Below are 10,582 nucleotides of genomic sequence, written 5' to 3'. Positions count from 1 at the left end.
TAAATATGTAGAGTCACCATATTTTGATTAACGAAAACCAGGACACTCACTCGAGTGATACATAAAGTTTACTCAACGATGCTTTAAAATTTCCAATACAGATGCTATTAATTTTACCAGATGACATATCGGCGAGAGTCAGAAGATAAACTTTTTGCACATTTTTCTTTGTCTTTTTGGCAAAACACCTGCATGTCAGCCTCAGGGATTACAGTGGTATGAAAAAGTATCTGAACCTTTTGGAATTTCTCACATTTCTGCATAAAATCACCATCAAATGTGATCTGATCTTTGTCAAAATCACACAGATGAAAAAACAGTGTCTGCTTTAACTAAAACAACACAAACATTTATAGGCTTTCATATTTTAATGAGGATAACATGTAAACAATGACAGAAGGGGGAGGAATAAGTAACTGAACAGTTTTGTAAAGAAGAATGGGCCATGATTAGTCCTGATTGATGTGCCAGACTGACTGATCTGCAGCAACAGGAAGCGTCTGGTTGAAGTTATTACTGCCAAAGGGGGGCACAAAATATTAAATATGATGGTTCAGTTACTTATTCCTCCCCCTTCAGTCATTGTTTGCATGCTATCCTCATTAAAATATGAAAACCTATAAATGACAAAGATCAGATCACATTTGATGGTGATTTTATGCAGAAATGTGAGAAATTCCAAAAGGTTCAGATACTTTTTCATACCACTGTACATCATATACTGCAGAGTTCTCTCATGCTGGATGTGGAAATGTCCTATGAAACCAAGACATTTGGTCACTGGATAGAACTAAAGACAGAAAATAACAGCCAACAGTCATTGAAATTGTACAACTTTTACTTGTGCAATACATATTCATTGCTCCTACAGTGCATAAAGCTGAGTGCATAGTCGTAGTGGGGTTACATGCCCCCAATGGACCTGACTGAGTGTACAATGAGCCCCCCCCCAGGCCAGTCATCAACTTCCTGTTGGCAGTCACAGACCTCTAAACCTCAGGTAAGCATGTACAACTTGTTAGTTGTGTTGTTGTCTACATGTCATGCTATGTTTTTTCAGGGATAGGTTTGCAAACAGGAAATGAGAATAATGCAATATGAATTTAGCATTTAAAGGATATAGTCTATGGATGAGTAAAGGCTGTCTGTCAGGTCCTCTTCAACTGAGTCGACTTCTTTAAGACACATGGACCCGCGCCTGTCGGGACAGAGTTTTTAATCATTCCAAACAAGCATAGAAGAATCTTTCTGATAATTTGTATTTTTCAGACAGCTTTGAAAAAGAGGGACCATTTGTCTTGGGCATATCTTTAAGATATGCCTTTCTAACAATAATTCTAACAATAATTTGGAGTTGGAGTTCTATAGTTATCCTTACACTTTCCATCTTCCCTTTACTGAGAGCATTCTGTGTCGGAATCACAGGAAAAAATCAACACCCTGCATGATGTTGGCTTGAACTTAAAACATTTTGGTCAAACTCCCAACATGTGGGGGTGTTTGAACAGTACAAATGGATGGGTACTCACCCCAGATGCTGACAGTGGAGATCCCCTGCACAGGGACAGTGTTTCCTGGGTGCTTTATCGTCTATCAGTTTTTTGTAGGCAGGAACACAACGCTCCCGTTCAATCGGCATAGCAGAGCAGACCGGGAAGAGCAGGGCTAAATATACATGCACTGTTATACTTGTAATAATACACTCCTATGCTGCACTAGGATTGATGAAGACCTTGACTGACTGAACATCACCTGTGTGAAAGGCACAGCAGAGGTCCTGGCTGCAGTCGCCCTGATGCTGGCACGTACAGCCTGCTTGTCCTTTGGTTGCATTTGGACTACACTGACCCCAAACACACAACTCAGTGTTGCAGCACTCCTCATCTTTAGTGCAAGGCTGCAGTAACACACAAGAATCAATACATTTTACTTGTGTTAGTCATTAATACTTCAGCTAATTATAACAGTGCACATTCCTGACACATCATTATGGTATCCTTATACAGTGGTCTTGTCCTTGTGTCATATATAGAGTATGGGGACTGTCTGCACCTTTACTGTCCAGCTCATTTCAACACAACCTGAAGTAAAAGCACAAATAGACTGACAAACTTTTCATTCATTCATTTTCTACCACTTTTCCTCACGAGGGTCGCGGGGGTTGCTGGAGCCTATCCCAGCTGTCTTCGGGCGTGAGGCGGGGTACACCCTGGACTGGTCGCCAGCCAATCACAGGGTACATATAGACAAACAACCATTCACACTCACATTCATACCTATGGACAATTTGGAGTCGCCAATTAACCTAGCATGTTTTTGGAATGTGGGAGGAAACCGGAGTACCCGGAGAAAACCCACGCATGCACGGGGTGAACATGCAAACTCCACACAGAGATGGTCGAGGGTGGACCAAATACTATATTATATAATATGTATATGTGAGAAAAGGAAACTCACCACATCAATGCCTTTGCAAGCCTGACACCTGGAGTTGTCTTTCTCCAAAAGACAGTACCTCCCCTTCCCACAATCCTCAGTGGTGACACAGCCCTATAATACGGGAACATTTACCTTCAAGTTGGACAGTCTCTACAGTTTAGGGCTCCAAAATCTGACTTGTTGTATCTTCACATTTAAAAGATGACATTATAACAACCAGCTACTCATTATTGAGTCCTTATTGAGGCAAGCAATGACCGAAAGTGCGTCCTGTAGCCTCACAAAGTTTTGCGAGACAACGCAAAACTTTTGTGTTCTCTCGCAAAAAGTTTCACATGCTTTCCTTGTTTTTTTTAACCATTTTATCATTTTTCACCTCGTGTCCACTTGGGGGCTCTATAGTTCGGAACCACCTGCTGGTTTGCTGTGTGACTCTCTCCATCTTAAGTATAAGACGACCTGTCTTTTCTATGGAGTCTTATATTTGGATTAACAAAGCATATGAGAAGTAGTATATTTGTACACCACTGCAAAAAAACAAACACTATAATAAACACGTTGCCAAATGATTACCTCGCTGACCTTATTATGTATTCTTTTAGTGGGTCTTTTTACAGTATATATTGTACAGGTGTAGCTAAAGTTGTAGCAGTGAACATGAAGTACTCACAGTGTTAATATGATTGTCCAGCTCGGTGAATTGTACAGTCGTCGTAGAAATGGTTGTCTCCTGAATGAAAGTAGGGCATCATCATAAGACATCCAAAAACTATATTATTTATATATACAGTATCATAACATCTGCTGTGTCATGTTCCTACTTGCTGCCCAAACATGAGCTGCTCATCCTGGTCCTGTTTCTCCACCTGCATCAATATGGGATCTTCTGGGATGGAATTATCCAGGATGTGGCTAATTCCTGAGTCCACTATATCAGGGAGGATGCCATTGGAAGGAGTTAGGAGGGTTAAAAGTAGCAGCGTGGGGACGGTTGCAGTCAGCATCTTCATCATCATCATCATCATCGCGCTGCTGCTGCTGCTGCACTGGCGAGGAAGGCGGGGCTCTGCGTCAAATGACACCATCATGGCGCATGGTGACACTTCCTGTTAAAATGAATGGGAAACTTAATATAGTGAATTTTGTTAACTTTTTTTCACCAACACATTGGCATTTTTCAATAGAAAAAAAGTCGTTTTTATTTTAATTAATTTTGTTAGACACCATAATATTGCTACACGAGCTAAAAAAAACACATAACATCGTAGGATACCCTAAATGCAGTTCGTCCTGAACAATAAAATGTTGTTTTTTTCCTCATGTTTCACTTGCTGCTCAATTATGTTAACTTTTCTACCTATAAAAGCAGACAATAATCGGATACTGGATAGAATAGAATGTTCAACAGACACTTCATTAGGTACACCTGCACAATCAGATCCAATGCAAGATCTCTAATAAGACGTATTTTTCGAGGCTTTTTGATGTCATTGATCTCATTTATGGCTGTTTACGTCAGTACGACTCATAATTGATTCATTCGTAATGTAAATGTGACGATTATAGTCGAAACCTTACATTCTTTTATGATGTTATTGTCACGAAAATGTTTCATAGTTGTACTATCATCATATGGCCACAAGAGGGTACAACGAATGTGACGAGACAAGGCTGTAGTTCTCCAACCTGACCACTAGGCGGTGGTTAAATTAGCCGAGGCTGCAGTTTTAAATTTGGATCACTACATGGAAGCTATTTGCTTTTCTTCCGTGTGTTTTTACAGCTACTGAAATGTTGGGAATGTGTTACGTATCGTCTAAAAGGTGTTCATAAAAGACACCTGGCGCCATGTGCGAAATGAAAGTAAGACTACTTTAAATCTGAATCACAGTGGCTTCCTTTATGTACTTATGCTAGCATGATGATGCATTCAAAGACATTCAGGTGCGGATGAAATTGTAATTTAAAAGAAAGTCATCTGCACTACGAAGGAAGGCGTGGTGGTGAGAGAAAAAAAAAGAACAAGCTGGAGATATCCGTGTCTCCTCCTGCGGATTGACAGCAGCCGGGGCAGAGGCAGCAGCTGTGGGATGTGTCCACGTCCGAGCACCGCCCTCTCACACCGGCTGACGTCCAGCAGTCAGTCACCCACCAGGCAGAACCTGTGACGGAAGTGTATTTTAGTGCTGGACATGTGAGTGACTTATTTCATTTGATAGTATCTAACGTGTTGTTAAAGTTGTGGAAAAGTCATGGAATGAAAACACCTCCACTGCATTGGCTTTGAAGTAAGTAGGAAGTAGTTTTATGGTATTTTTTTTAAGGTAAAGCATCTCTGCTGGCTCCCTGATAAGAGCAAATGTTACCTGCACTTATACATCCTGTGTTTTATCTCTTGATGCCACCTTTATGTAGCTTTTTTTCAACTTTTGGAATGTTTTTTGCTTGAAATCCCACAGCACCTGTCTACAAAATGTCATGATTTCTGCCTTTTCCATACATCTGCCCAGTAGCAGCTCTGGGCCAGCCAGTCTTTTGGTGGTGGTGTTGGCACAAAGAAAGGTGTGGTGTTGAAAGGCGGCTGTGTCAGCTCACTCACTGTACATTGAGTGACTGCTTGTTAATGTTTTCTCTGCGAGGAAATACAGGTCAAATTTCAGCAACTGATCCTTTTACAGTGCGTTGGGGCTGTTTTGTAACTTCCACAAAAGTATGTGGAAGCTAGAAATCTAAGGGCATCTTGCCAAAACAGTAATATTTGTCATATTTGCTGCTGTCATATATAAAGTGATGCATAGGGACTTTTTCCCTAAGGACTACATGCAGAAAAACATGGTATTCTTCATCCGTTGTTTATTCAATGGGCCTTATCCTACAGTTGTGACTTTTTATCCTTATGTATGTATATGTTTTGGTTCAACATGATATGTAAGTTGCCCTGTGATTGGCTGGCGACCAGTCCAGGGTGTACCCCGCCTTACGCCCGAAGACAGCTGGGATAGGCTCCAGCACCCCCCGCGACCCTCGTGAGGAAAAAGCGGTAGAAAATGAATGAATGAATGATATGTAAGTGCCATATCATTAGGTTGGCGTGATTTTAATTCACCACTGGATTTATTTTTATGCCGATCCAAAATCTTGTGATCGGTAAAGTATACAAGAACTTTCCATGAGATCTTGTGGATTTTTCATATCACAGCTTTCGGAAATCCATGTTCACTCCTCAGTAGTTTGTCGTTTAAAAAAAATGGCAAGACTCTTCATCCTTGTATTTAGCAAATATTAACTGCTTGTATTGTTTCTTGAATTGGCTCATCGTTGTGCATTGTTTGAGTTCCTTACTCAATCCATTCCATAGTTTGATTCCACATACTGAAATGCTATGGCTGTTTAACATAGTCTTAGCATATAAGTGTTTCAAATTTAGTTATAAACTTATTTAGTTATAAACAAATAATCTTGTGTATTGAGCAGTGTGAAACTTGACTTAAAGTCAATCCAATTTATGGGGCCAAATGATGGAGTTTAATAATAGCGCCACTATGTGGTGTAAATAATAGCACAAGCAACACAATGAGAGTGGATGTTTAGAAACATTTTCATCCTCATGTGTTTTGAAATTGAAATTATCTACTTCCTCCTAATAAAGTTACTGTTTGCATGGAAAGTAGAATTTGATGCCGGATGCAACTCTCGGCAGGAAAGCACATTGAGCCGCCTTGTGCCAATGATACGTTGGGTCGCAGTCCCAGAAATACAGTCCGACGTACCGTAAAACGGGGTTATAAGGGACGGCGGGGTAATTTTTGGGGTAACAAGGGACAATTTTGGGGAAAATTTTTTAAATGAAATTCTGCATTCAAAAAACAAATCATTCAAAAAACATTTTCCCACTGTCCCTTATAACCCCGTTTTATGGTACGTGGTCCGGAAGGGAAAATCTATGACAAATCTATGTGTGTAATCTTGTGTATCTGAACAGGAATAAGGCAGCAATAGGATGTTTCATTTTCTGTGGAGCTAAAGACCTACCTCATGGTCACTGCTCCTCTACCTCCGCTACTTCACAAACAGCTGTTTTGTGGACAGAGCACTGTTGGACACCAGATTGTCCAATATTCATTCAGCTGACCTTTGACCCATAATAAATCACAACAGAACTTGCATGGTCAGGAAAAATGCTGAAGAATTGAGGGTTTTGGGCCCTATTTTCTTTAACCAATCTTGCTCAGATTTTTCAGACACGTGCTTATCAGTCGCTTAAAGGTGTGTACTAAATTTTGTGGTGATTTACCTAAGCATCTTAAAGTTACAGGGTGATATATTAAAGCATATTAAACCTCAGATGTTAGCTTACAAAAAATACCCACAGTACAATCAAAGGAAATCCTTATCTGCATATTGTAAAGCATTTTTAACCAAGTAAAGTAGAAGAATGTCCCATTACACCACCCCTGCTTAAATGTTTGAGATGCTTTTTTTAACATGATAAGATATGGTATGACTTCACAGTGTGAGCACATTTACTGTCAGGAATGACTCACATGTTATGCAGGACGATACGCGATGTGTTGAGCAACGTATTGCTTTCTCAAACGTCTTACTTTCTGTTCACTGCCAAGCTTCTATCGTCTGTTAAATTCATTCCACAACACAAGTGTTGGAATCCAAACGTTGTGTGGTGGCCCTTATGATTTACTCCTGGAGATGATCAACTTCTGTGTCCATAACCGCTCAGCTGCTACCGCAATATTTATGGAATTTCCCTTTGAGTTCATTCAGAAGAGTTGCTCTAAAGTTAGGGCCCATTAAATGTTATTATATCAGACCTCTGCTATTATTTAACCGAATATTTCTGCCAAATGGCTGCAGGGCGTATGTTCTGAACATCCACGGTGATTACTGGTGATACTCTGATTTACATTCTCCCTCTTTTTCACACTTTGCCTGGAGCGCTATTAATGTATGTGACATTCACAAGACCACGAAGAACTCGTAGAACTGGAAACTACTCTAACAACACTATTCATCTGACATTTACATGTATGCCAACATTTACATTTACAAAGTCAAGTGAAACTTTCGACTCGGAACCACTTGCCCTGTTATGTCATTTTTACTAGCATCAATCAGGATTAAGTAAATTAATCATAAAATGTGATTATTAAATACACACGTCATGCGGTTGCAAATTAAGCACGTGTTTTATGCGGTCCAATAAAGTGACAGTGAGGGAGTTGCTGCCAGGGAGGTGTTGGCAACCTTCTCCTTCCTTCCTCGCTGTAGGTCACAGAAATTGACTTGTGTACAACATAATGGGCCAGACGGAATTAGACAGTCGTCTGAGTCCACATGGCCTCTAGATGTTTTTTTCTCGTGTTTTACAGTCACTAAGATGGAATTTTAAAGAGGTGTCTCCCCTCCTTAGTTGTGACCGGGACAGGAAACATTTTCAGTGGGAAGACTTAGGATGAGAGGTGTCTGAGGAATACAACTACTGGAGCAGGAGGTGATAGAAAAGAAGAAAAAAGAAAACAGAGTTGGGAGTACATGGACAATAGGGGGACAATACAAAAAGAGAGACAAGAACAGCAACAATTACAATGACAACAACAACATAAACAAACCTTTATTCGGGTGTGTGGGTATGCTGGGGCCTATCTCATTTGACTTTGTGCGAGAGGCGATCACATGTCACATATAGACAAATCACCATTCACCTAAATGTAATATTTTATTGAGGGGAATTAGTGTTTTTGTTGCCGCAAGTTATACTTTGTCCACTGTTTGTGTCATGTGTCCAGGCTCTCTTGTTGATATCTTTTACAGTTCAAGAGTTGCAACATAAGACCAATCTATTCTGAGCCTGCCTCAACTCATTGTTGAGTGACAATAAACGGTCTATATTTGGCTGCCTGTAAGGTAGTTTAGATTTTTACTGGCACTTTGACTTTGACCATATTGTCATTATACTACAGCAGGGGTCTCAAACTCAATTTACCTGGGGGCCACTAGAGCTAGGGTCTGGGCAAGGCTGGGCCGCATCAGGTTTAAAAAAAAAAAAAATAACGCATTTATTAAAAACAGAAAAATATACAAACTTTTTCAGTGCTTTGGTTCCGATTTTCTACAATAAAAGCTCTGATAAAACATTCCACTGTTCTCAAATATCTTAATTTTTATTTTTCTGCACAAAATAAGATGAAAAATAAATAAATCAAGAATAAAGAAAATCAATCAATCAGTAATAAATAAATATAATAATAATAATAAAACGGCAAATGATAAAAACTTAAGAAACCACATATAGTTGGTGGGTATACAAATTATTTTTTCAGATTAAAATTACCAAAGAATTATTAGAGCCCTGTAGACATGACAAAACGACTATAGTCACATTGATACTTTTTTTTTATTTGCAACATATTGCGCAACTGCAGGGTCTTGAGACACATGCTAACTCGCAAACTAGAGAGCTAGCGACCTAAACGGTAGCCTTCAAGTTATTTCCTTTAAACTTAAATAGCCAAAAACTTACCACTTTCACACGGATAGGGAGGATAACTATTAAGTTATTTACACTTTAACATGAACATTAATCAAACGTAATAATTTTTTCAGGGTACATGATACCATACAGCATCCATATCAAACTTGCACGGGCTGCAATAAAATTAAACTTTCATATCAAGGCGGGGGCCTCAAACTAGTGTCCTGCGGGCCACATTTGGCCCGCGGCCCGCATGCTAATGTTAGTCTGTAGCTCGAAATCCACTTTAAACTTCCAGGGATTATTGTTTAGAATGTCTGACCAAGCTAAAGTCAAAGGTCAGACATGTTCAAACAAGCTTCTTGAAGCTTTCAGAGACTGAAATGAAAGATCAAAATGGCCTGAAGTAGATGAGGTCAAAAGTTAGGTTAGTACATGTTGACTGCATGTTCTTTCAGGGATTATTGCTCAGAGTAAGATGACTTTTGTGGACCTCCAATGCAGCTAAGGTGAAAGGTCAGACTTGTTAGTACTCTACCGGCCAAAGCTTTTGTCAGCGAGTCAAATGCTGTGTGTTGCTAAACTTTGCCCCTTCTGTTTTTCACTGGATTGTTAAACTGCAAAAATCCTCAGCAAACACTCAGCGGAACCTCGGTTTTAGTATATATACATTTCATAATTTTACATTTTATAGAATTCAATGAAAATGATTGCTAAAAATATGTCTAACAAACTAGTTGGTGGAATCAAGTGCCAAAACAAAGCATCTACATGTTGGTTAAGAATTTATAGTGTCTTTTTAAGAGTTGGGACACTATAGACAGATTCTGGCTACGGAATACTTTCATCATCTTTACTATATTTGTGTGTATGTGGGTTATTTCCGTGTTCACAGAAGGTAACAGAATAATGAATAACCTCTATTTGTCTCCTTTCTTTCATCTCGATAAAATGTATTTTATGTTAATATTTTTGGATGTCTGGTACAGTTTACTTGCATTTATGTTAGTTTCTATGGGAACATTTTCTTCGGTTTCTGTAAGTTTTGGTTTTTGTGTGACCTTTTGTAACGGAATAATCATGAAAAGTGACTCCACTGTAGTCATTGTTATTATAGTATTAATCTTATTTATACAAATCCACCCATAATAATTATTGTAAAAAATGCACATTTAGCAACTGCCAAAACAAGAAAAAAGCCAATGAGCCATTGTCAGTTTATGGAGTCATCTGAGGTGACCTGGTTATTGGCTTTGGTTTGTTGAACGTTTGCATTTCTAGTTTGTACTGACGGAAAAGGTGACGAGTTTCAGCTATCATTTACTATTGTTCCAGCAAGACAATATGGTGGATGATATGATATCCAAGATGCTTGAGTATCGGAGGGCTCAAAAGTCAACTGAGTGTGTGTAATTTTTGTCAGCGCTGTACCAGCTGCACCTTGTTTGAGATGTTCTTCTTTGCTCATTAGTGTTTGTCATGTCATTTCTGTAACACGTTCATCCTGTTGAGAGTTATGAGGTGAGAACTTCCACAGTGATGGGCAGTGCACGCCAGGCCTAAAATTCACAAGAGGCGGGCTTATCAGAGCAAACGGATGGTTCCTTCCTGGTTTTCTTTGGCCTCCTCTGTAATTATGTTTGGTGGCTGGCT

The 10,582-nt window shown here is 39.4% G+C and overlaps 2 protein-coding genes across 7 annotated transcripts in view; one reads left to right on the top strand and one right to left on the bottom strand.

Annotated features, from left to right (window-relative positions):
• Positions 1-363: 363 nt before the first annotated feature.
• dkk3a (dickkopf WNT signaling pathway inhibitor 3a) lies at positions 364-3,539 on the bottom strand. Its single transcript, XM_058089144.1, has 6 exons — positions 3,261-3,539; positions 3,110-3,169; positions 2,458-2,550; positions 1,753-1,897; positions 1,530-1,665; positions 364-1,198 (listed from the first exon to the last, which is right to left on the bottom strand). Exons 1-6 carry the CDS (start codon positions 3,525-3,527, stop codon positions 1,111-1,113), a joined length of 789 nt encoding a protein of 262 aa, XP_057945127.1. The 5' UTR covers positions 3,528-3,539; the 3' UTR covers positions 364-1,110.
• A 638-nt stretch (positions 3,540-4,177) lies between these two features.
• mical2a (microtubule associated monooxygenase, calponin and LIM domain containing 2a) overlaps positions 4,178-10,582 on the top strand; it is a 34,869-nt gene continuing 28,464 nt past the window's right edge. For 4 of the 6 annotated variants that reach the window (XM_058089282.1, XM_058089281.1, XM_058089279.1 and 1 more), the window contains exon 1: positions 4,178-4,727. The gene's annotated coding sequence lies outside the window, so the exon portion shown is untranslated. The remainder of the gene's footprint in view (positions 4,728-10,582) is intronic. The other 2 variants (XM_058089280.1, XM_058089283.1) reach the window with 2 other exon arrangements.

This window comes from Doryrhamphus excisus, chromosome 12, assembly GCF_030265055.1.
Source record: "Doryrhamphus excisus isolate RoL2022-K1 chromosome 12, RoL_Dexc_1.0, whole genome shotgun sequence".
NCBI classification, from domain to species: Eukaryota; Metazoa; Chordata; class Actinopteri; order Syngnathiformes; family Syngnathidae; genus Doryrhamphus; species Doryrhamphus excisus.
The sequence above is the reverse complement of the archived record's forward strand: the minus strand, read 5'-3'. Positions and strand labels throughout refer to the sequence as shown.